This window comes from Bison bison, unplaced genomic scaffold (assembly GCF_000754665.1).
Source record: "Bison bison bison isolate TAMUID 2011002044 unplaced genomic scaffold, Bison_UMD1.0 scf7180017864491, whole genome shotgun sequence".
Lineage (NCBI taxonomy): Eukaryota > Metazoa > Chordata > Mammalia > Artiodactyla > Bovidae > Bison > Bison bison.
This window is the reverse complement of record NW_011495050.1, coordinates 24,832,831-24,859,568: the sequence shown is the minus strand read 5'-3', so window position 1 is coordinate 24,859,568 and position 26,738 is coordinate 24,832,831. Positions and strand designations below refer to the sequence as shown.

Below are 26,738 nucleotides of genomic sequence, written 5' to 3'. Positions count from 1 at the left end.
CTTTAGTCATGTCCAACTGTGTGCGACCCCATAGACGGCAGCCCACCAGGCTCCCCCATCTCTAGGATTCTCCAGGCAAGAACACTGGAGTGGGTTGCCGTTTTCCTTCTCCAGAACATGAATGTTCTGGTTGTCCCCAAATGAACTGCGATCAACCCACCATCAAAAAGTGCAAGGCACACCTTCATATTCATCCTGTGGAATTATCTTGCTGGCTATAAGCTATCATTTCTGTCTCAGGGTATTTTTGGATCTTGATTTGTTCCCACATATTAATGATTCATCTTATACTTCTATCTTCCTTAAATTCATAAGCATATCTTTAAGATATTGATGAAAATGTTGAACCTGATTATACTGGTTAAGCAGGTGCTGACATTAAGAATTTGGTGCAAATTATGTGACTTGTATTGATGCTTATATTTCTCTTTATCTTGCTCTAGTTCTGTATTCTATTAAAATACACTGTGCTACCAAATACAAGTTAAATTAATAAATACTTGTCTTCTTAGCATTTTGATTTTTCAGGAGAAAGAGTCCATCTCCCTCCCTCCCTCCTTCCTTTCTTTCCCCAAAGTATATGATTAACTATTCAAACCGCATGGCTATAATCAACATTTAACTGATGAGAATATAACCTCATGACAAGTCAAAATACTTAGGGGATCATGGATGGCCTCATAAGAGTTGACATTAAGAAATCTAGGCCTACAATGTTATAATAATGTCCCAATATCCATTTATGGAGAAACTGAACATTCTTTTATCACAATGTTACTTTAGTCTAATTAATTGCATTTTGGAGAGACAAAAGCTAAACTATTCATTATTTTTTTGTGGCCTCTGATAAGTTTTGAAAACTATCTTGTATTCCCATTAGTTTCTTTTCTCGATAGGCACTCCTCATGGGCTCTTGGTCCCTCGGGCCCATTTTTATTCCTTTCTGTCTAGCAGATCTGCCTTTCCCAAACATTAGGACATTCAAGCTGCTCCTACTTCTTATCCTTGAAGGTCACTTTAAAAAGGACAGAGGACAAGTTTTTGGGTTGTGCAAAGCACAGCCATGCTTCAGGTTAACTTTGGACTTAGAAGAAATCACTTCCTGGCAATTCCTTTTGAGTTGTGATGCACAAACATACGGTTAACCCACTTTTTAGCTGTTAGTGACTTTTGATTCTTGTGAGACTAAAATTGTCACTTCTCTTCTTCATGTAGATGTGTAATTTGCCTGTGAATATTGAAGTTGAGCTTCAATTTATTGTATTTTGAATGGAAAGAGAGAGTTTTTCAGTTTGGGTAAATATATGTAGTGTATACTTTTCCCTGGATCTCATAGCGTATATATTAGGTACAATGCTAGATAAGAGGTCTGCTTCTGCTAAGTCACTTCAGTCGTGTCCGACTCTGTGCGACCCCATAGACGGCAGCCCACCAGGCTCCCCCGTCCCTGGGGTTCTCCAGGCAAGAACACTGGAGTGGGTTGCCATTTCCTTCTCCAATGCATGAAAGTGCAAAGTGAAAGGGAAGTCTCTCAGTCGTGTCTGACCCTCAGCAACCCCATGGACTGCAGCCTTCCAGGCTCCTCCGTCCATGGGATTTTCCAGGCAAGATTACTGGAGTGGGGTGCCATTGCCTTCTCCAGATAAGAGGTCTATTCTGGGTTTTTTCCCTAGGACATGTAAACTGAAATTAAAAATAAGACAGAATCAGGATTAATGGGCAAAGTAATATTCTTTTGCCCAAGGATGCAAGAATATAAAATGCTTAATATTTTCAACGTCTTTCTCCTAAAACAAAATCTACCAATGGAAATCTGGCTTCTTTCTGGAGTCTTAATACAGAGATTATTAACTCTATGACCTGGCTGATAGAATGTGAGGTCAAGTACGATGAGAGGACTAAAAGACCAGGAAGGGCTACCCTTGAGCAGCAAGCCTATGGCTTGGCTCCTTGACACTCTGTCCTGAAGTTTAAAACTAGGTCATCAAAATGTTCTGAAAGGTCCTCTATTGGGAATTCCCTGGCAGTCTATTGGTTAGGACTCTGTGCCTCCACTGCAGGGGTCACAGGTTTGATCCCTGGTCAGGGAACTAAGATCCCACAGGCTGCATGATACAGCTAAAAAAAAAAAAAAAAAAACAAACGATGTCCTCTATCTGGGTAGCTATAACATGATTTGATGGTCTTTTGTTTAAGCTATACTTCATGAACCAAAATTAAGCTTGTCTTAAGTGCTGATGTCATAGGAAGCCGTGGAGCTACCCCTGAGTTCAATACCAAGTTTTAGGACTTGTCATGGTTGACTTCTGATTCTTTCTTACCACTGTGGTCCAAGCATACAGCAGGCAGGAGCCAACAGAATTACTTAGATGTTTGAGGCAGAACTATTTTAGGTAACTTTTCTTTGAATTACACAGGCTATCATGGCTGGGTAGTATTTCCAGTGCCTCCTTCCCGCTTCTGAGCTTGCCTAGTCTCAGCACCATCTGTGAGAACATCTAGCTTGTGCTCATCACAACATGGAGAAATGTCTTCTCTTGACTTCTGTCAGGTGAACCTCAGCAACCCGACACAGCCGGATTCACATCTTGATCTGGTTTACATCTCTTCTTCCTCTGCCTTTCTCCACGTTTCTTTGCCAACCTCTTCCCTTCTGATTGGGCTTCTCTGGTGGCTCAGCTGGTAAAGAATCTACCCGCAATGTGGGAGACCTGGGTTTGACCCCTGGGTTGAGAAAATCCTCTGGAGAAGGCAATGGCTACCCACTCCAGTATTCTGGCCTGGAGACTTCCATGGACTGTATAGTCCATGGGGTTGCAAGGAGTCGGACATGACTGAGCGACTTTCACTTTTACACTCTCCCTTCTAATCTGTTCTCTGCTTCATCTTCTGCTTTGTGCTAGTTATTCCTTTCCTCTCCCCCTCTCCTTCCTTCCTTAATTCTTTCCTTCCTTTCCCAGTCAGCACAATTAAAGCAAGTAAAAATCCCTCATCCTCAGACTAAATTCCTTTCTGTTAAGGAAAAAGTACACAGAAGTAAATGTGCATACTAATCCATGCTAACTGGTGGTAGAGAAGGAATTATTGTATAACCTTTCAGGGACTGTGCTTTGCAAAATGACAGTACTCATTTGAATAGGTAAATCTTGGCCTGTTATTTAGTTTTGTCTCATGGCTCAGAACTGGAAGTTTTATAGACTGAGCCTTTCAGCTGATCTTGCAGACCAGCTTCTGTAGGGATTGTTCAGAATATCCGAGAAGGTTCAGTAATTGAGAAAGTTTCCACAGTCAATAGACAAACAAGCATCAAAAACAGTACTCTAATACTCTAAGCTGCAAAGGCTTCTGGGATTTTAGAAACCATTAGGGGACAAGAAAAATCTTTTAGCTTATAAATCTAAATGGCAAAAAAAAAAAAAGTTTCTTTAGGTAGGAAGCACTTTAGCCTCCATTTTCTATAATGAAAGCGATGCTACCGCTATTAGCTTGCCTAAATCAAACCATGAACGCATCTGTAGGATATCAAAGTACCTTGGGCCTCTGTTCTTTCTATTTCTAGTCCTATATACCATGCCTAACAAAATTCTGGAACACAGTGGTCAGTGAATGGTTGTAAGAAGAGTGAAGTTTTGTCTGGGCACAGTAATAATATCATAGTTGGATTCAATCACAGGAAAGATGGTCATCGAGGTATAAGTTGCCTAAAGTCTCTGTCTCCCACTCCTCCCCTGAGAAGGTTCAAGTGCAATGTTGTAAGTCAACTTTTCTACTCCTCCCATCCTCTGAAGTGAGGCAGCTTATCCTGTAGTTGCTTAGACCAAGGGAGAAGGCGTGCAGGAGCATAGTTCTTTCATTTAAAAGAATATCGTCTCCAATTGCAACCAGTCCTCACTTCTGGATAAAACTCAATCACCTCCGTTTAATCAGAATGATTTCCTTCCGTAGATAGTCTATGCTGTGCCCCATCCACAAATCAATGTTTAATCAATTTCAGCCATTTCTTCCAAATACACTGCAACCACATTTTCTAAATCTACTGGAGACTTGGTTTTTGTGAATCACAGATAAATTAGGCCCATCTTGGTTTTTCTCCAACATCAGCTCACAGAATTCAACTAGGAATAGGTATGATCTTCCTTTTCTGAGGCCACTGTGAGGGCCCTGCATGAGTAAGGGGGTCCAGTAGGATGGAGAGAGCCCCTTTCAGAAGCAGCTCTGTGATGTGTGAGCATTTGGACAGACGGACCATTTTATTGTAAAAGAAGCATGTAACCCATAAGCTGTCAGCACCCAAAAGCTTTACTAAACAAGGTTTGATGATAAGAAACCAAGTCAAGAGGAGATAAAATGTTTGCTGGGTTATTTCTGAACACCCAACATGTCAGGAGCCCCATTCTATTCTGCAAACCACCTGGTCTGTTCATTGGGGAGGATAATATCTGTTCAAACATTGTCCTCTTTGTCTGTTCTAGGCAATAGCATGAAACATTCAGCAACTGCCCTCTGAAAGCCAAGTCTTTGTCTCTGATGGGAATTATGAAACAGGTTTCTTGAGAGGTGCCTACCCACCTGTGTTTAGATTCTAAATTTTGGGAAGATTGTGGCAGCCAGAGTAGCTGGGAGATGCTGAGGGAAAAGTCTGTTGAGGTTATGGAGACTTTTCAAAGCACAGTTTCCCACTTTAAAGTGGTTTGAATAAAACAAGAACTCTTGAAAACTGTCACAGACTTTGGACAAGATGGGACCTTGAAAGATTTTATTTCTTCCTTCTCTGTTAGCTTTACTACTATGACCTAAGAATGTGTCCTATTTTAGAAACCTTCCAAGGAATGGAGTTTTCCATAACCTTTTCCCTGTTAGCTATTTTTTTTAACTTCTACAAAATCCTTCCATCAGAAAATTCTTGATCGTTTCTATGACCCTAAATGCTCACTGCTGCAGCCCAAATCTGTTCCTTTGCTCCATCTTCTGCTGCTCATATCTGCCACAGAGGGGCCCACCACAGCTGAAGCCCATTATTAGATCACTTCTTGGCTTCTCCTTTAAGGCTAAGTAATGAGAAGGTTTTCCTTCTCTTTTTGTAGGTCATATTTTTCAACTGTTTAATGAATTTTGTTGTTGAAAATTTGATCGGGGATTTCCTATGTCTGGAAATGCATTAGTCCTTGAACTCTGTAGCCCTAATGTTCCTCCCTGCTAGCTCTTTAAATACACCAAATAAAATGAGACGAAGAGAATGAAGCAGCTGCAAACAAAACAAAACATCGCAAAACTAGAAAATAAAACCACCAGGTTTGTCATTCTGGCTTTTGATTGAGCAAAACATTTATAAAATGAAGCATGCTTCGGAGAGGTTAGCATCTCATTTATTGAAGATTGATCAACAAGAACTTGGTCAGGTTTAGATAAATGCTTATACAACTCTCAGTTTAAAATGCAGACTGTGAAAATCTAGGCACACCAAAATGGCAAGGATGAGACAGTACTGGCCCCCCCTTTTTTAAAGGTAATTACATGGTTATTATTGTAAAGGAATATAAATACATATTTTAGCTTTTATTATAATTTAAAAAATATATAAATTTATTTATTTTAATTGGAGGCTAATTACTTTACAATATTGTATTGGTTTTGTCATACATCAACATGAATCCGCCACAGGTGTACACGTGTTCCCCATCCTGAACCCCCCTCCCACCTCCCTCCCCGTACCATCCCTCTGGGTCATCCCAGTGCACCAGCCCCAATCATCCTATATCATGCATCGAACCTGGACTGGTGATTCGTTTCATATTTGAAATTATACATGTTTCAATGCCATTCTCCCAAATCATCCCACCCTCTCCCTCTCCCACAGAGTCCAAACTGTGTCTCTTTTGCTGTCTCGCATACAGGGTTATCGTTACCATCTTTCTAACTTCCATATATATGTGTTAGTACACTGTATTGGTGTTTTTCTTTCTGGCTTACTTCACTCTGTATAATACTACTGGCCCTTTACTCATACAATTGGCTCTCTGGGTCTGCAGGTTCCACATTCACAGAAATTAACCAACTGCAGATCAAAACTATTTGGGGAAAGAAATTCTAAAAAGCCAAGCTTGAATTTACTGCAAGTTGGCAACTATTGGTATTTGCATAGCATTTATGTTGTGCTAGGCATTATAAGTCGGAGAAGGCAATGGCACCCCACTCCAGCACTCTTGCCTGGAAAATCCCATGGACAGAGGAGCCTGGTGGGCTGCAGTCCATGGGGTCGCGAAGAGTCAGACACGACTGAGTGACTTCCCTTTCACTTTTCACTTTCCTACATTGGAGAAGGAAATGGCAACCCACTCCAGTGTTCTTGCCTGGAGAATCCCAGGGGCGGTGGAGCCTGGTGGGCTGCCGTCTATGGGGTCACACAGAGTCGGACACGACTGAAGCAACTTAGCAGCAGCAGCAGCAGCAGGCATTATAAGTAATCTAGAGATGATTTTAATGTATATGAGAGGTTGTGCATAAGTTATCTGAATGTACTATACCATTTTATATAAGAGACTTGAGCATCCATGGATTTTGGTATTTGCTGGGGGCCCTGAAACCAAAAGGAAAATGTTAGTAGCTCAGTCATGTGCAACTCATTGCAATCCCGTGGACTGTAGCTCCTCTGTCTGTAGAATTCTCCAGGCAAGAATAATGGAGAATAATAATAATAATAATTCCCTTCTCCAGGGGGTCTTCCTGACCCAGGGATCAAACTCAGGTCTCCTGAATTGCAAGTAGATTCTTTACCATCTGAGCCACCAGGAAGCCCAACAAGCTGAATTTAGAAAAAGCAGAGGAACCAGAGATCAAACTTCAAACATCTGCTGGATCATGGAAAAAGCAAGGCAATTCCAGAAAAAAATATCTACTTCTGCTTCATTGGCTATGCTAAAGCCTTTGACTGTGTGGATCACAACAAACTGTGGAAAATTCTTAAAGAGATGGGAATACCAGACCATCTTCCCTGCCTCCTCAGAAATCTATATGCAGGTCAAGAAGTAACAATTAGAACCGGACATGGAAAAACAGACTGGTTCAAAATTAGGAAAAGAGTATGTAAAGGATGTATATTGTCACCCTGCTTATTTAACTTATATGCAGAGTACATCCTGTGAAATGCTAAGCTGGATTAAGCACAAACTGGAATCAAAATTGCCAGGAGAAATATCAATCACCTCAGATACGCAGGTGACACCACCCTAATGGCAGAAAGCAAAGAGGAACTAAAGAGCCTCTTGATGAAGGTGAAAGAGGAGAGTGAAAAAGCTGGCTTAAAACTTAACATTCAAAAAACTAAGATCATGGCATCCCATCCCTCCACTTCTTGACAAATAGATGGGAAAACAATGGAAACAGGACACTCTATTTTCTTGGGCTCCAAAATCACTGCAGATGGTGACAGAGCCATGAAATTAAAAGACACTTGCTCCTTGGAAAACAGGCTATGATAAACTTAGACAGGGTATTAAAAAACAGAGACATCGCTTTGCCAACAAAGGTTCTTATAGTCAAAGCTATGGTTTTTCCAGTAGTCATGTATGAATGTGAGAGTTGGACCATAGTGAAGACTGAGCACTGAAGAACTGATGCTTTTGAATCAATTCAGAAGCTGGAGAAGACTCTTGAGAGTCCCTTGGACTGCAAAGAGATCAAACCAGTCAATCCTAAAGGAAATCAACACTGAATATTCATTGGAAGGGCTGATGCTAAAGCTGAAGCTCCAATATTTTGGCCACTTGATGGGAAGAGCAACTCATTGGAAAAGACCCTCATGCTGGGAAAGATTGAAGGTCTAAGGAGAAGGGGATGACAGAGGATGAGATGGTTGGATGCTATCACTGACTCAGTGAACGTGAGTTTGAGTAAACTCTGGGCGATAGTGAAGGACAGGGAAGCCTGGGTTGCTGCAGTCCATGGGGTTGCAAAGAGTTGGACACAGCTGGGCAAATGGACAACAGCTGGAACCAAACACTCTGAATATCCTGAGGGAGAGATGACTGTTATCTGCTGCATATCTGTAACTTTGGAGATCATTGAGTCATTATATTTCAATAGCTTTCAATATGCTACTAGATACAATAATCTTAGGTTTTACAATTGCAGTTGATCTCTAGTTGACTTTTAGAAAGTAATGCAACCTTTTTTCATGCTTTAGTGACAAAATTATGATTGTAAGTAAATATAGACAATTTCCATATTTTTCTCTGCAACAGCTGAAATGGAATGATATAAATCTGACCTTTAATGTTTGTTTCAACTCACTTTAAAAACCATCTTTGATAACTCTTGCTATGGTTTAATATAGCACACATGCCAAAGAACATGTATATGCAATCTAAAGGAGGATGAGTGTTACATGTCTTCTCAGTTTCAGAGATAGAACGCTACTAAATGCCTTCGAAGTCCACTGTCTGCCCTCTCTGATGGTCTCTTCCTCTCTGCCTGAACCTCATCTGATATAAACATTCTCCTAAGTTTCATTTATTATGACTTTGCTTTTTCTTCACAATTTTATCATATTTTTTTTACGCACTGCAAAAGATTACTTAGAGACTTCCCTGGTGACTTAGATGGTAAAGCGTCTGCCTGCAATGCTGGAGACCCGGGTTCGATCTCTGGGTCGGGAAGATCTCCTGGAGAAGGAAATGGCACCCCACTCCAGTATTCTTGCCTGGAGAATCCCACAGATGGAGGAGCCTTGTAGGGTACAGTCCATGGGGTCACAACGAGTCAGACATGACTGAGTGATTACTTAGCTCACTGAATTTTGCAATTTGTGTTAGGGAATCATACTCTTCTATTTTTTCTGCAATTTATTTTGTTCTTTCTTTTCCTTTCATATTTCTGTTCTTGTGTTCATTTATAAATGAGCTATAGGTAATTTTAGCTACTTTATAATATTCCACTGTATGACTGTACCATAGTTTATTCATTTCACTGCCGTTGGACATTAGACTTGGCTCCAGTTTGAGAGAAGGGTCCTGGAAGCAGGCGTGTTTGCTACCTGCTTCCCAGCAGCACCAGTCGTCTTCTGCACCCCTGCGTCATGAGGTGGGCTCTCAGGGCTTCTGCCCTGCTCTCAGTTTTTCCTATCAGCACCTAAATGAATCTTGTGGAAAAGATCTGGAAAATGGGTACCTAGAGCCCTTATGTAGGAGGTTCCCAGGGGTTCTAAAGTCTCATGTTAACTCACACTCACCCTTGAAGAATCTGTCAACATTTCATTGTCTTCATTCCTGCTCTTCTGCGTGTTACCTCTCCCTCTACTCTCTGCTAAAGGAAGACTGTATTCCACCACTCCTTGGATGAGCTCCTTATCCTCTGGAATTCAGTTCCTCTGACTGAATGACAATCTGAGACCTCTGATGGGCTTTAAAAAAGTTACAATTTTCGAGATTATCCAGATTTCTCATTATGGTGGGGGTAGAATTCTCCGAGGCTATCTATGATTTAGGAGGAAGCAGACTGATTTTTCTTCCTCTTCTTGCTACCACCATTCTCTATACCCTTTCTCTGCCTGATTTTTCTTGGTAGTACTTGAAACTATCATTATGTATTGCCCATCTCTCTCATGAGCATGTAAATTCCATTAAGGCAGAATATTTGTTTTATCCATGTCTATGTACAAGGAGATGCAACCAGTCCATTCTGAAGGAGATCAGCCCTGGGATTTCTTTGGAAGGAATGATGCTAACGCTGAAACTCCAGTACTTTGGCCACCTCATGCGAAGAGTTGACTCATTGGAAAAGACTCTGATGCTGGGAGGGATTGGGGGCAGGAGGAGAAGGGGACGACAGAGGATGAGATGGCTGGATGGCATCACTGACTCGATGGATGTGAGTCTGAGTGAACTCCAGGAGTTGGTGATGGACAGGGAGGCCTGGCGTGCTGCGATTCATGGGGTCGCAAAGAGTCGGACACGACTGAGCGACTGATCTGATGTGATCTGATGTCTCTGGCTCTTAATAGACACTCAATTAAAACTGTTGAATAAGTGCAGGCAGGAAAGCCCAAAAAGCAGGACATTTTCTCCAGTATTTTGCATCTACCTGTTTTCATAAGAATATACTTCCTCTGAAGTTGCTCTCTCCCTTGTTCTGCCATGTTTTTCATATGTTCCATTCCAACTATATTCTTATTCATCTTTTAATCAAGCAAATCTGTTTGCCTTCAGTATCTCCATATGCCCTAATAACAGAGAAGTGGGGACCTGTCCCTGGGCTGCTATCTGTCTACCCCTGATTTACTGTGTCTTTGCTCCGAGACCCACAGCTGGCCTGCAAGTGTTTCTGCGCCACTGCCAGTCTAATTCTTCATCCTGGCAGGCTGTCATCCAGGGTATCTCTGCCCTGCTGCAGAAGGCCCTCCCCTCTCCCACCCTAAGGCCAATTCTTTGGTGGTCAGGACTAATGTGTGCCTCACAAATAGCAAACTCTGTATTTCAAAGCATTGCGGTTCCTATCCTGCCCTCATGTTTGTTTTGTTGTGGCTGCTCTTGGCTCCTGCTGATGATTTTAATCATTTTTACTCATCACTGCATTTAGAAGAGATGGCGGTGAGAAGGAAGTTGGAGGGCGGGGAATTGGTCGATACTCTGCTTGCCTCGGTGAGCAGCACACAAGAGGGGTAGATGGGCGGGCGCCCCACTTCTCTGTTGGTTCTAGGCCATGTTAGTGCTTGAGGGGCTCCACTTCTGGCAACAGAACCAGTGCATTCTCCCATCTTTTACAAAGTGATCCTTTTTCATAAATCTGGAGTTTACTGTGTCTCAGAGTTGTGTGTTTTTGTTTTGTTTGCTTAAATCAGATCCAAATATGTTACAGCTGATATTCATTTCTGCCTGACCCTGGCACAAGATGTAGTGGCTTTGTTATATTTTACTGGGCTATCCTTTGTGAGACTGCATTATGGAATGCTAAACAGACAGCGCGTTGAGACCTCCTGCACTATTTACCAGGTGTAGGTCGAAGCTTTTATGATTAGGAAAATTCAAGTTTATTAAACGTGTCACTGAATTTGAAGTAGTTTTTTGTCATCACCTAGTTTTTGAACCAGTTAATATTAAAATTACTGTCTCTTGATGATCCCCAGTATATTCTTTTCTGTAAGGAAAAAAAAAGTAAAATAAACTCTCGTAATCCAAATGGTTTGTAATCATTCTTCCATATCACTATGCCAAAGTCCTTATCCTGTGAGATAACATTTACTTCCCTATCATTTAAAACCACTTCCATCTTTGAACTATTAGTTTAAGTAATAATTCTGGATTGGAGAACAGAGATAGTTCAGAAAACAGAAAGAAGTACGATTGTAAAAACAACCTCAGTTATTCCAAAATCTGAAGGTTAAAACAATAGCTGCCTTGATTTACTGACTCATGTATTATCTGAGAAAAAGTTGATTAAAACAGATTTTGACACTTTTTATCCACTGGAACTTGAACTTCATTGGGAAATGGTTCTGAGGGGGTAAATATGTTGACTAATTGGCTTGTTCATCCCACATGGGATTATACCACTTTCTGAACCAGAATGTCCTGCTATTGCAACATGTTTTTTCTTTATTCTTTTTTTTTTTTCCTTAAAGTAATCCATTTGAGTTCATTACATGGCCATTTGTTAGGCTGGAGCATTGTACTTGTTTGTGACTACAGTGGAGTCATAGTAAGTCAGGACTGTCTGTATACACAGAGTCAATGGGAGATCCTGCAGCTGCTCAGGGAAGACAGCCATGCTATGGGTCACTCTGACATTTGAAACCCCAAATCGTGCTTTCCCAAAGTCCTGGGGCACTTTCATGTTGATTGTCAAGAAGATTTGTTCAAGTTTGGTTTGCTTATTTACTGTATGCTATTCATAGGATCAGACTGTTGAACTTGGTTTTTTAAGCTTTTTATTGAAGTGTAATATTCTCAGTATTGAAGTGTAAAATTCTCAAGCTGGAATTAAGATTGCTGGGAAAAATGTCCACAGCCTCAGATATGTAGATGATACCACTCTAATGGCAAAAAGCAAAGAGGAACTGAAGAGCCTCTTGATGAGGGTGAAAGAGGAGAATGAAAAACTGACTTAAAACTCAGCATTCAAAAAACTAAGATCATGGCATCCAGTCCCATCACTTCATGGCAAACAGAAGGGGGAAAATGTGAAAACAGTGACAGATTTTATTTTATTACGCTCCACAATCACCAGAAACAGTGACTGCAGTCATGAAATTAAAGGTTCTTGCTCCTTGGAAGAAAAGCTATGACAAACCTAGACAGTGTATTAAAAAGCAGAGACATCATTTTGTTGACAAAGGTCCATATGGTCAAAGCTATGGTTTTTCCAAAGCTATGGTGTTTGTTTGTTTATTTGTTTTTTTCTGGTGGTTTTTCCACTGAAGCATCAATTCTTCAGTGCTCAGCTTTCTTTACAGTCCAACTCTCACATCCATACATGAGTACTGGAAAAACCATAGCCTTGTCTTGGCGGATTTGACTAGATATGGTTGACTAGACTAGTGAACCACAGACTTGACTAGTATTTATACTCACACTCAATGTATGAGAGTTCCAGTTATTCTATCTCCTCACTAATATTTTCTATCTTTTTCATTTTAGCTATTCCAGTGGATATGTATTGTGGTTTACCATGTATTTCCTCGTTGATAATGAACCTGAGTGACTTTCATTAGTGATTTGTGTATCTGTCTTTGAGAATTGTCTGTTCAAGTTTTTTTCCCCATTTTTCTGTCATTTCACTCTCCTTTTTGTTACTGTTTCATAGGGGTTATTTATATAATCAGAATATGGGACTTTGTTGAAAATATGTTTTATAAATATTTTCTCCTCTGTGGGTTGCCTTTTCACTCTTGTAATAGGATCTTTTGATGAACAAATATTCCTAATATTTTTAAAGTCCAGTTTATTATTTTTTCATTTTATAGTTTGCACTTTTCTTATCCAGTTTAAGAAATCTTTGCATACTCTAACTTGACAAAATTATTCTCTGCTTTCCTCCAACATTTTTATTTAAATTTGTAATTCATCTGACTTGATATTCATATATTGTATAATCCAGAGAGCAATATATAATTTCCATGTAGATATCCTATTAGCCCAGCATCATTTTACTTGGTTTTTAACTTGTTTAAAATTTATCTATGAGATTTAGTTTTACTGAGATATTTTTATATTTTCCTAGAGATAATTATTAATAATACTCAAAAAATAATTTAAGTCTATGATGGTGTAAAATTTATAATATAATCTATACATTTATTTAGCATGTAAATTGAGATATTTCTTAAAAGTTATTCTGTTTAATTAGACTCTCGTTTGTAATACCAGCATATTTATTCAACACTAGAGTGATTTATAATGCACAAACACAATAATTAAAAACAAATTAATTGTTCTCGCTTTTTCGTTTAAATTCAATTCAACACATGTTTATTATTTGTCTGCTAGAATTTGGGACAGCTGAGAATATGGTTGAGGTTGTGAGCTCTATCTGCATGTCATTTAGGTTTCAAGCCATGTAATAAAGTTGTCAAACATCTGTCAATAATAAATAATTCTTCTTTAGTATTCAATATTATATTAATAGAGGTACAAGATGAGAAGTTTTATTCCTATTAAGATGACCTCATACCCCTTATGTAAGGCCTCTATACCGAGTTTTCCATTAGCAATGACACAGTTCTTTTAAGAAGTAAAAATAGAAAAGAAAATACAAAACTTCTTTTCTGTATTTGGAACGCCTGTGAATGCTTCTTCTTTGATGTCATTTCTGCTTGGCTTTTATTTTTTTCTCTTTTTATTATTTGTTCTAGGTTGTACTGGTCAGTGGACATCTGGACAGCTGGGATGTCGGGCAGGGTGCCATGGATGATGGTGGTGGAGCCTTTATATCATGGGAAGCCCTCTCGCTTATTAAAGATCTTGGTAAATATTTAGAAAGTAGTTAACCCATGTGTGAGGTTGTCAGTGGTGATGTTTAACTCAATACACAAAATGCTCAGTAGATTAGTTGCTGTGGAATGTTCAAAGATTCTCCTGAGGTCTGTATGTTTTTTGTCAGTTGATTCCCAGAAAAGAACTAATTTGTCCCCATAAAGAAAGCAATTTTTATTCAAGTGTCCACCAGACAGCCAAAGTATCAAATATAATCAGCCACTGGGGAAAATGAACAAGCTAATAAAACTGCAGCAAATGCAACCGCATCAGCTAGAGACCGTGTAAGGAAACCATAAACAAGTGGAAAGAAAAATCAGTAGCTCCCCCACTTCCTTTTCCTTGTTTAGACATCACCAAGCTGCTCGGATAGCTTTGCTGCACGCATCTTTCCACATCCGGAGTCAAGGAGAGCAAAGTAGGCCTGGAGGAATGACTCTTTTCGCCACAGTCAGGAATCCAGGATGAAAAACTGGACCTTGCAGGTTAACCTAGACATGGGGGAAGATGGATAGGCATACAAAGCAAGAACTAATTGTGAAAACAGTTTATCTTGATGACCCTATTTGCAAACAGAAAACATACATTTCCTCTTTGTGGGCTGGTCAAGAGGTGGATTTTGAGTGAGGTTAGAAATAATCAAACAATCTGAAATTAGAGTTCTATATCTGAATCAGACCAGTGGCGGTTTGGAAAATGCCTCATCAACAGAATATTTCCATTGTGACTGTGGAGTTTCAAATGTCATAGAGATCAGAGCACTCCTTTTGGTGAAGGCATTCCATTGCTTACTTAAATACCCATGTGTTTAAACCTAAGCTTTGCCTCTGACTTTTAATGAACCCTTCTAACCCTAAATCAGCTCTTTAAATGATTTTTTATCTTTTATTTTTTGGACTGGAGCTCTGTTTTTTTTTTTTTTTATTAACTGATTTATTCTAATTGGAGGATAATTATCTTATACTATTGTGATGGTTTTTGCCATACATCAACATGAATTGGCCACAGGTATTCAATTGTTCATCTTAACAATAGACTACTGAAATTGTCTTGATTGGGGCAAATCTTTAGTGTATACTTTTAATTTATGTCTTACTTGTGTTTTAAAAATGGAAAAATGGAAAAGTGTGCAATTTTTTTACTTCTAAATAGACCAGTGTCTCGCAACCCTGGCATTATTGCTATCTGGGGCCAGATAATTACTTTTTCAAAAACTTTAAATATAGTTTATTTACAATGTTGTGCCCATGTCTGGTGTACAGCAAAGTGACTCAGTTACACATATATGTGCACTCTTCTTTTGTACCCTTTTCCAATATGGTTTAATCACAGGTTTATAGGACCTTGTTCTTTATGCATTCTGAATTCAGTAGTTTGCTCTGCTGTGAGGTCTGTCCCGTGCATTTTAGGATGTTTAGCCTCATCCCTACTAGATGCCAGTAGCACAACTCCCCCTGTCCGCAAGTTGTGAAGTGAAAAATGTCTCCAGACATTGCCGAATGTCCCCTGGTGGGTTGTGGGGGGAGAGGGTGGCATGTAAAATTGCTCCACTAAAATAGGCTAATTAAAGAACTGTAGGACACCTGAACACAAGGTCATTTTTTTAAAAAATGAACTAATTAGTAACTTTATATTATTTATACTTTAAACATCATTACCATATTGAGCACCTACTATGTGAAACCATTCTGTGAAAGCTGAGCATACTACATACTCTGTTCTTAAGACCCTTAGAATATAATTGAAGACATTCATATGCACCAACACACATAGTTATAAAGATATAATATCAAGTCTGCTTTTAGAATTGGGTAATGTTTGAAAGATAAATTGTCCAGCAAATAAAAACAGAAACACTCATTCCTTCAGAGGAGATCTGGGAAACTCCACATGTGAATTCATTCCTCTTCTTCCTTTAAAAAAATATACCCTTGGCCATCTGCCCTTAATTTTATTCTAGAATGAAGTGGGTTCGAGAGATGAGGCAGGCAACTATCAAAAATTTTCCTCTCCATGAGGCACAGATATTTATTTTGGAAGTTAATTTTAATTCAGTGTGTTTCAACCAGCTTGACTGGAGGCACAATGGCAGTGTAAAAAGAGAACTAGACCCATCTCAATTAGATTTTTAGGTCACTCTGTGCCACAAACTACTTTTTTGGCCTGGGGCAGGTCATTTGAACTCTCTGGATTTGTTTTCTTCATCTCTCTTCAACTGTCAGCTTCCAGAGTATCTCACTTGCTCTTGTTGTGCAGTCACTCAGTCATGTCATACTCTTTGTGACTCCATGGACTGCAGCATGCCAGCCTTTCCTTGTCCTTCACAATCTCCCGGAGTTTGCTCAGATTCATGTCCATTGAGTCAGTGATGCCATCCAACCCCACCTTATCCTCTGTCTCTCCCTTCCCCTTCTTCCCTCAATCTTTCCCAGCATCAGGATCTTTTCCAGTGAATCGACTTTTCCCATCAGGTGGCCAAAGTACGGGAGCTTCAGCATTTGTCCTCACAATGAATATTCAGGGTTGATTTCTGATAGGATTGACTGGTTTAATCTTGCTGTCCAAGGGACTCTCAAGAGTCTTCTCCAGCACCACATTTCAAAATCATCAGTTCTTTAGCACTCAGCCTTCTTTATGGTCCAATTCTTACATTCGTACATGACTACTGGAAATGTATAGCTTTGACTATATGGACCTTCATCAGCAAAGTGATGTCTCTGCTTTTTAATATGCTGTCTAGGTTTGTCATAGCTTTTCTTCCAAAGAGCAAGCATCTTTTAATTTCATGGCCACAATCACCATCAACAGTGATTTTGGAGCCCAAGAAAATAAAGGCTGCAACTGTTTCCATTTTTCCCCATCTATTTGCCATGAAGTGATGGGGCCAGATGCTATGATATTAATTTTTTTTAATGTTTAGTTTTAAGCGAGCTTTTTCACTCTCCTTTTTCACCTTCATCAAGAGGCTTGTCAGTTCCTTTTCACTTTCTGCCATTAGACTGTTATTATCTGCATATCTGAGATTTTGATATTTCTCCCTGCATTCTTGATTCCAGCTTGTGATTCATCCAGCCCAGCATTTTGCATGATGTACTCTGCATATAAATTAAATAAGCAAGGTGACAATATATAGCCTTGATGTACCCCTTTCCTAATTTTAAACCAGTCCGTTGTTTCATGGTGGATTCTAACAGTTGCTTCTTGACCTGCATACAGATTCCTCAGGAGGCAGATAAGGTGGTCTGGTTTCTCTTCTGTTTAAGAATTTTGCACAATTTGTTGTGAGCCACACAGTCAAAGGCTTTAGCATAGTCAGTGAAGCAGAATTAGATGTTCTTCTGGAATTCTCTTGTTTCTTCTATGATCCAGCGGATGTTTGCAATTTGAACTCTGGTTCCTCTGTCTTTTCTAAATCCAGCTTGTACATATGCAAGTTCTCAGTTCACATACTGTTAAAGCCTAGCTTGAAGGATTTTGAGCATTACCTTGCTAGCATGTGAAATTAGCACAATTTTATGGTAGTTTGGACATTCTTTGGCATTGCCCTTTTGGGATTGGAATGAAAACTGACCTTTTCCTATGATCACTGCTGAGTTTTCCAAATTTCCTGGCATAGTGAGTGAAGCCTTTTCAGAGCAGCATCATCTTTTAGGATTTGAAATAGTCCAGCTGGAATTCCATCACCTCCACCAGCTTTGTTTGTAGTAATACTTTCTAATGCTCACTTGACCTCACATACCAGGATGTCTGACTAGGTGAGTGACCACACCATCATGGTTATCTGGGTCATTAAGACCTTTTTTGTATAGTTCTTCTGTGTATTCTTGCCACCTCTTCTTAATCTCTTCTGCTTCTGTTAGGTCCATACCATTCCTGTCCTTTATTGTGCCCATCTTTGCGTGAAATGTTTCCTTGGTATGTCTAATTTTCTTGAAGAGATCTCTAGTCTTTCCCATTCTGTTGTTTTCCTCTATCTCTTTGCATTGTTCACTTAAAAGGCTTTCTTCTCTCTCCTTGCTATTCTTTCGAACTCTGAATTCAGTTGGATATATCTTTCTCTTTCTCCTTTGCCTTTTGCTTCCCTCCTTTTCTCAGCTATTTGTAAGGCCACCTCAGACAACAATTTTGCCTTCTTGCTTTTCTCTTTCTTTGAAATGATTTTGGTCGCTGCCCCTGTACAATGTTATGAACCTCCATCCATGGTTCTTCAGGCACTCCATCAGATCTAATTTTTTGAACCTGTCACTTCCACTGTATAATTATAAGGGATTTTATTTTGGTCATACCTGAATGGCCTAGTGGTTTTCCCTACTTTCTTTAGTTTAAGTCTGAATTTTTCAGTGAGGAGCTCATGCTCTGAGCCACAGTCAGCTCCAGGTTTTGTTTTTGCTGACTGTATAGAGCTTCTCCATCTTCAGCTGCAAAGAATATAATCAATCTGATTTTGGTGTTGACCATCTTATCATGTTCATGTGTAGAGTCATCCCTTGTGTAGTTGGAAGATGGTGTTTGCTACAACAGTGTGTTTTTTTGGCAAAACTCTGTTAGCCTTTGTCCTACTTCATTTTGTACTCCAAAACCAAACTTGGTTGCTACTCCAGGTATCTCATGACTTCCTACTTTTGCATTGCCGTCCGCTATGATGAAAAGGACATCTTTTTTTGGTGTTAGTTGTAGAAGGTCTTGTAGGTCTTCATAGAACTGTTCAACTTCAGCTTCTTTGGAATCAGTGGTCGGGGCATAGACTTGGATTATTGTATATTGAATAGTTTGCCTTGGAAGTGAACTCAGATCATACTATTGTTTTTGAGATTGCACCCAAGTACTGCATTTCAGACTCTTTTGTTGAGTCTGAGGGCTATTCCATTTCTTCTAAGGGATTCTTGCCCACAGTAGTAGACATAATGGTCATCTGAATTAAATTTGCCCATTCCTATCCATTTTAGTTCACTGATTACTAAAATGTCGATGTTCACTCTTGCCATCTCCTATTAGTATCTTTTATGGGCTTTGAATCTTACTTCTTTCATCATGGGACCCTGAATCACTGTTAACTGAGTTGAATTCAGTTGCATGAATAAATGTATGCAATGGTGAATTGAGTTATCTTTCTCCAGCTTTGAAACTACACTGACTTTATTTGCTTTTGAAAGTAGTAGTAAGTCTCCTTCAATTCAGGACTTAACTCTCCTATAGATTTCTGAAAACCTATGTAAACATATGAATACAACTCTTAAAGAGTAACATTTCTTTTGAGTAGGTGTTAAGAGACAGCATGCTATACTGTTAAAACAGCACTATGGAGCCAGACTGCCTGGGTTCAAATCCCATTTCAGCAACTCACTAACATGTGGCCTTCAGTAAGTTACTTTCCCTTTCTGTGCTTATTTTCTTATCTGTGAAATGCAAATAATAATAGTTCCTATCTCACAAGGTTGCTCTGAAAATTAAATAATCTATGTATATAATGCACTTAAAACAGAGCCTAACCCATCCCCAAAACTCAATAAATTAACTTTTATTATTTAATAAGCATGATCTAATAGTACTGTATTTTTTACTTAAGGGATTTTTTTTTTTTTTTGTCTTTAACCTCTCATCTACCTAGGTTTCTTTGCCTCCTAACTTAATATGTTAATTGTAACTCTAGGGCCAGATGCTATGATATCCCTAAATATCCTTTTCGTTTACTGTTCAAGTCACCATCCATTATATTATGGAAATCCATTGACCCCTGCACTATTTCCCACTTTCATACTAAATTTTCAAGAGTCTAAATTTCTCCTGGTCATTTCCTGCTTCCACTTTCTGCTTAAGTTGAATGCCCAGAATCCACAGTACATCTCATATTCTGCAATTGCATCTACTGAGTCTTACTCTTAAATTTTAAAACTAAAATTAGACTGTGGATTTCTGCTTGTAGATTACCTATGTGTTTTAATATGAAGAACTAGGTCTAACATGTGACTGATGCCTTCTAGATGAAAATTACTGATTTACTTGAACAAGAGCTAGCACTTTGGGCTAGAGGCCAAGAAATGGGCTCATAATTATGTTACTTAATTACATTGAGTCCAGGCTGTTTAGTTGGTGAAATATGAAAGCTCTATGGCAATCTGTTTTTCCAAGAAAAGTGAGACTTCTTTTGGCTGCTGTCCCTTGGACAATATGTCATGCAGAATGCATGTCATAGTCCCTCAGTGGGGCTTGTTAATTTGAAGTGTTTGTCTAGTGGGACTTTCTGATATTTAGGCATATTGTTCTAAGATTCATTCTTCATGTCTCTTCTTTATTCTCTTCTCTCACTACTTTTATAGATTCACTCTTTTGCCCAAGCCATCAGCTAAAACCAGATTCAATTAATCTAACAGAAGAGATATTTGTACTTTGCAAATGTAATCAGTCATTTCTGAGTAACTGTCAACAGAAGGCTATTTGCTGTGAAATGCTATTGAATACTTTTTTGTGTTTGTGGTTTACTGGACTTGAAACTCAATGTTTATTTGAAATGTCATTTCCTGGAATGGTCTGGTGTCAGTGGACAAAGCCTATGGCCAAAGAAGTTATGCTTCAAAATGCTCATTTGGCACTTGAATAATAGACCACCACCCATCCCCAAATTCTTCCAACTTTACCATTTTCCATTAAGTTAGAATTTTTAATTTTCAGGCCTAAACAAAGGGAAAAAATAGTTTACAGTACTACCTGGTTGTTGAAATGTTGAATATATGTGAAACATCTTTTTAGAGAAATTTTAACGTGAGCATCTTGACTGTAATTTTTATAGACTTCGAAGTCTGTGTGTTAGAAAATATTTTATTCATATTTCATTGAGTCAACAAATATTTACTATACTGATTGAATGTCAGTGTGCCAGATACCTTACAACAAAGAGGAATGAGACACAATCCTTGAAGTCTTTGAAGTAAGAGAGACATTTAGTTTAAAAATTGCAATGAAATTGTTATAAACCCTTTAATTGAAATATGTGTGAATTACTTCAGGCAGCTGGTAAAGAGAGGGATCAGCATGGCTTGTCTGGGTCAAGGCATCTTCACAAAGGCGATATTTGAGCTTTCTTTTATAAAGATGAACAGAAATTCTGGAAGCAAAGTGGGCCCAGTGAAGGATTCCCAGCAGATTATAGAGCTTCCAGTGCTGTGCATCATTAAAAGTGAGAAGAAAACTGTTGACAGTTAACAGTCATGGGACTGTGGGGAGAAGGGAGGATTTGAGAATTGCAAGAGGTGCTCTTTTTACCTCCTATACATACATACCATTAGATTTTTTAGTAGTAAAGTTGTGTTACTTTATTAAGGCAAAAACCCTCAAAATTAAAAAAAAAATTATTGGTATTGCCATCACTATAAATAGTCTGCTAACAGGAACTACAGAGCAGAGGTAGGAAGTAGGAAGAATCTCACGTGAGTCGCCAAGCCTTCCAGGCCCAGAAGTATACACAGCCAAATGCGTGCCAAGGCTGTGGTGTAGTTAGAGCTTTATGGAATCATTTCTAATGCAGTGGGTTGCCTCTTAGAGGTGGGGACCCATCCAGGAAAAGGGTTTTCTTCTCCCAGGCCCTGGTCAAGCCTCCCTTGGAAAAGCCTCAGGAAGTTCAATCCAGAATATCTGAGTTAGGGATATGAAAAACTTCCAAGAGAGGGACACCTGAAGGGTAGAGCCAGTGACAGAGAAAGCCTGAAGCCAGCTCAGGACTAGCCCACATCTAGAAAGAAGAGCCCATTGGAAAGAATCTTCTCTATGGTCAAATAAGTTTGGGAAACTCCCTCTTGGTAATTTCATTATTCATTAAAACACATTTGTTGGAAGAGTCTTCCATGACTCCAGTGTGCTTTGGAAGCGTTGCTCTGGGCCATTACCAGTGTTGGCAGAAGTGAGGAAGAATCCATGAATGCTTGCTGAGGCACCGTGCATGGAACTGAGTACAGATGGCTGTGGATTTATCTTCATTCTCAATTTTGTGGGTTGTCTTTGGGCTCTTGCGTTTGCCAGAATATTGACAAGATATAACCATGTAATGGTTCCTGAATTGGCATGGGAGAGATTATTCTTTTATTATGTCTTGAAGAGCATTTGTACCCACCCAAGTGCAAATTTAACCCAATACATAACTTTATTTCTGTACTATCTGAGCCTGTTTTATTAAGATGAATGTAGTATTATTGGAAATGCTTGACATATGCTGAAGGCTCTCTCTGCCAGGTTTTTCTATGGCCCTGAGTACATTAGAATTTGGTAGGATTTATTTTTTCTAGGAGGAATTTTTATCTTAAAACATTCCACAAACTTCCCTCCTCCCATTTTAGATGCTGTTCCTCTGCAGTTATTTTGTGAACACAATTATTTAGGAAACTTACAGCCCTGGGAAAGATTTCCTATTATACCTCAATCCCTTTAGGAAATAATATCTCTGCTTCTGAAACTCTCCAAGAAATTAACTTGGAAAAAAATTAACTTAGAAAAAATGTTTTCCCCAACATCACACTTTATTAATTTTAATTTTAATGTATAGATGGTTGTTTGCCTTTTTTTTCTGTAAAAATTTTGGTCTTCATATTTTATGATTCTATTTAGAGATGCAAATACCTAGAACAATGGAAGAAGTAAAAACTGTGATTTGCTTGCTTTTTCTCTTTTTTCTAAAATCTAAAAGTAGATTTATAGTAAGTGGACATTTATGGCTCATTCTCATGATCTTTAGAGGATGGTACTCTCATTTTCACTCAGCTGGTTATTTCCTCTAGTGGCAGGTTATGTAATGTCTGGCTTTACCTTAACACTTGTGGCAGATACATATTTTTGCAGCTGGGAATTGCTGAGAATTTTTCTTAAGGTTTGAACGCACTGATAAGTCTCAGTAAAACACTTTGCATATTTATATCTCATTCAGATAACATAGACATTTCCAATGGTGTGTGTAGAGAGACATAAACTGTGTAGATTGATCTTCCAAATGTGTCATGAGATAAAGTAAGATTTATTAAAAATGAATCACTTAGAAGGTGTCCTACCTTTTAGTTTGGATGTGATAGGAGAGACTCTGTAGTTCTTTTTAAGCCTTAGACTACATTAATATTGCTGTTATTATTTTATCAGTTAGCTAAAATATACCATTTCTTTGTGAAAATAGACAAGACCTTGGCCCAGTGGCATTCAGCACCATGACTAATTCCTCACTGTCTGACAGAATCTGGAAGGGTGGCAGATGAATGCTGTGAGAGGAAGGGTCTCGGGGGGCCCCTCTGTCTGGAACATACTCAGCTTCTTCTCCCACATCTAATTTGATTTGGCCTGTATGCCTTAGAAAGCTAAGAAATGTGGTGTTGGTAAAGGAAATGGAAGCTTTAAAAGTTGCTGCTATTTATCCTGGAGAAGAACAGCTATGGAAAAACTTAATAATGGTATCCTTAGTGGATACCATTTCTTCCCACTCAAGAATGGGATCCATATAAGCCCAGGGCAGGGCTGTCTCAAAAAGGGAGGCTACCTCATTAAAACAGTATCATCACAGTGTTGCACAACTTGGCTCACAAGGAGATCTCCTCCTTCGGTGATAAATGTTGAACACCCACTTCACGGTCAACAAATAAAAGGGCAAGGCACAGATCCTTCCAGCAAAGAGATCACAGTCAGGAACTGGTAGCTTCACATGGACAGAGATTTGAGCCAAGCTTTGAGTGCGTGGGAGACAGGAGAAGAAAAGACAAAATTAGAGCTCAGGAGAGTCCATGGTTTTGAGGAGTGGAGGGCGCTTTTGTAAATCTAGAGCAAAGGTGAGTGAGGAGTGGTGGGAAATTAGGGTCGGTTTGTAAAAAGGCATTGGACACAAAGCTCAACTTTGGAGTTGGTGTTCTAGGCAGTAGGAGCTGTTGAAGGTTTTAAGCATGGGATTGACTTCTTTTAAAGATACTGGATAGGCTGTCCTTTTAACTTATAGGGAAGTGGGATGAATAGAATGGAGACAGGAAAGTGGAGGGGGGAAGACTCCAGCTATATAGAGCCTGGAAAACCAGAGTTTGGGAGTTACTAAGCAAATTGTATTTGCCATGTAGCTGACAAGCCAGCTTCTACCTGTCTATGCTAAATATACCGAAGAGGAAGTGCTGGGATTTCCAAGGATGCTGTGTTCTTTGCCTACACACTTCTCTGCATCATGCTTAATGCTGTGTTTTGCGAAGCTGAGGTCTACTGAGCTTAGAATGAATTCCATTCCAGTAAGTGTGCCTACCTAGCATATTAAAATGCAGAGACATTACTTTGCCAACAAAGGTTCGTCTAGTCAAGGCTATGGTTTTTCCTGTGGTCATGTATGGATGTGAGAGTTGGACTGCAAAGAAGGCTGAGCACCGAAGAATTGATGCTTTTGAACTGTGGTGTTGGAGAAGACTCTTGAGAGTCCCTTGGACTGCAAGGAGATCCAACCAGTCCATTCTGAAGGAGATCAGCCTGGGATTTCTTTGGAAGGAATGATGCTAAAGCTGGAACTCCAGTACTTTGGGCACCTCATGCGAAGAGTTGACTCATTGGAAAAGACTCTGATGCTGGGAGGGATTGGGGGCAGGAGGAGAAGGGAACGACAGAGGATGAGATGTCTGGATGGCATTACTGACTCGATGGACGTGAGTCTGGGTGAACTCTGGGAGCTGGTGATGGACAGGGAGGCCTGGCATGCTGCAATTCATGGGGTCGCAAAGAGTTGGACATGACTGAGTGACTGAACTGAACTGAACTGAAGCGTGCCTAAAAACAGAAGTCTGCAGACCAAGAAACAAGGAAATATATTATGAACATCTGCTTGGACCTTTATGATTAACTGGGTTTTTTCAATGGTCTTGGGAGATAAGGATTTAGTTTAGTTCATTTTTAGGCACCACCAACCCTGTGAACATCCTCAAAATCCAGCTCTAGGGATGGAGAGTTTCTACTGGGTGTGTGCCAGAAATGATAAGTATTAAATGAAGTTGACTATTATAAGATTACTTGCTTGTGATCCTGCTAATGCCATCCTCATATTAGATAAATAACTGCTGACGAACTGATGCCCAGTCCATGTTCTTGTCTGAAGAACAAGAACAACCCCGTATGCTGTGCATGTTACTTTAATTCTGTGTCACATTTTTGAAGCATCTATTTAGTGCCCTTCTCTACAACAATGAGGAGAGAATCAGCCTTATAGATGAACAAGAACAGCCCAACCCCAGACTGTACCATGTGACCCAGATTTCATGGACTTTTTAGCCCATGAAATCCTCCTTCCTTAACCCAAAAATAACTCAGAATCTGTAGGCAAATGAGAGGCAGCATGGAGAGTAGAGTACATATACCCTCCTTGTTAGAGTATTGAGGGTTCAAATCCTTCTATGCTACTTAGTAGCTGTATTATCTTGGACAAATTTATTTAACCTTTAAATCTTCATTTCCTCTTCCTTACCATAGTAACAGCTTATCTTGAATTGTTAGAGGATAATTTGAAATAATTTGGATAGTATCTGCCCCCCCAACTAGATCATCAGTAATAATAACTATGATTATTAGATGCTAATTGCCAAAGCAAGGGTGGATATTCTAGCAGAGGGTATAATCTCAGGATTGACTTTGTCTCTTAAGGCTTGATGTCTCTATTCTTTGCACAGTTGGAGTTGACTGGGGTCATCCCTAAAGCAGAGAAGCCTCATAATGAAAGAACAGTAGCTGGCTCCAGTGAGCCCAACTCACCTACCATCACCCCAGGATAGCCTCCATCCACGAGCATATATAAGGCTAATCTATAAGGCTGATTCTCTCCTCATTGCTGTAGAGAAGGGCACTAAATAGATGCTTCAAAAATGTGACACAGGATTAAAGTAACATGCACAGCATATGGAGATGGAAAGAGCTCCGTCTTTTCCTGTGTCTTTTTAGCTTTCTGCCAATATCCTTAAGCTAGTAATACCGTATTTACAAAGACTTATAATAACTACCAGGGAAGCCCTGTATAATATCTCTGAAGAAAAAAAAAATCAGGAAATAGCTGTTGAGAACAACATAATTTACTACAAAGTAAATTGAAATATAGAAAAAACTGAAAGCGGAGAAAACAAAGAATCAAATCTAGTTCTTACTTTTACATTTTACTCTTATAACCAAGTTCTCAAGAAATCTTTCTGCTTTTTAATATAATCAAAAAATCCTGCAGTTTCTGGTCATTCTCAGAAGATCATCCTGAGTAGAAAACTGAGGACAATGACCACTAATGCTTGTATTATTGTTCTTTCTCTGTAATAATGGCATCTTTTAAAAGAAATATATTTAAAGTGTAATTGAAAGTATTGCAAGTTATGGCTTTGATTAATGTGTATAGGAAAACATGTCAGGAGCTGATTCAAAGCCTGTATTTTTGTTCTCATCACCATAGACCATATATCCACTTCAAATCAGATCAGATCAGTCGCTCACTCATGTCCGACTCTTTGCGACCCCATGAATCACAGCACGCCAGGCCTCCCTGTCCATCACCAACTCCCGGGGTTCACTCAGACTCATGTCCATCGAGTCAGTGATGCCATCCAGACATCTCATCCTCTGTCGTCCCCTTCTCTTCCTGCCCCCAATCCCTCCCAGCATCAGAGTCTTTTCCAATGAGTCAACTCTTCGCATGAGGTGGCCAAAGTACTGGAGTTTCAGCTTTAGCATCATTCCTTCCAAAGAAATCCCAGGCTGATCTCCTTCAGAATGGACTGGTTGGATCTCCTTGCAGTCCAAGGGACTCTCAAG

General features: G+C 39.4%; 1 protein-coding gene across 2 annotated transcripts in view; it reads left to right on the top strand.

Annotated features, from left to right (window-relative positions):
- The window catches only part of CPQ (carboxypeptidase Q), a 561,149-nt gene that overhangs the window by 362,142 nt on the left and 172,269 nt on the right, over window positions 1-26,738 (top strand). For both annotated transcript variants that reach the window (XM_010863545.1, XM_010863546.1), the window contains exon 5: window positions 13,844-13,955. In XM_010863545.1, the coding sequence (XP_010861847.1) occupies window positions 13,844-13,955 (112 nt within the window). The remainder of the gene's footprint in view (window positions 1-13,843; window positions 13,956-26,738) is intronic.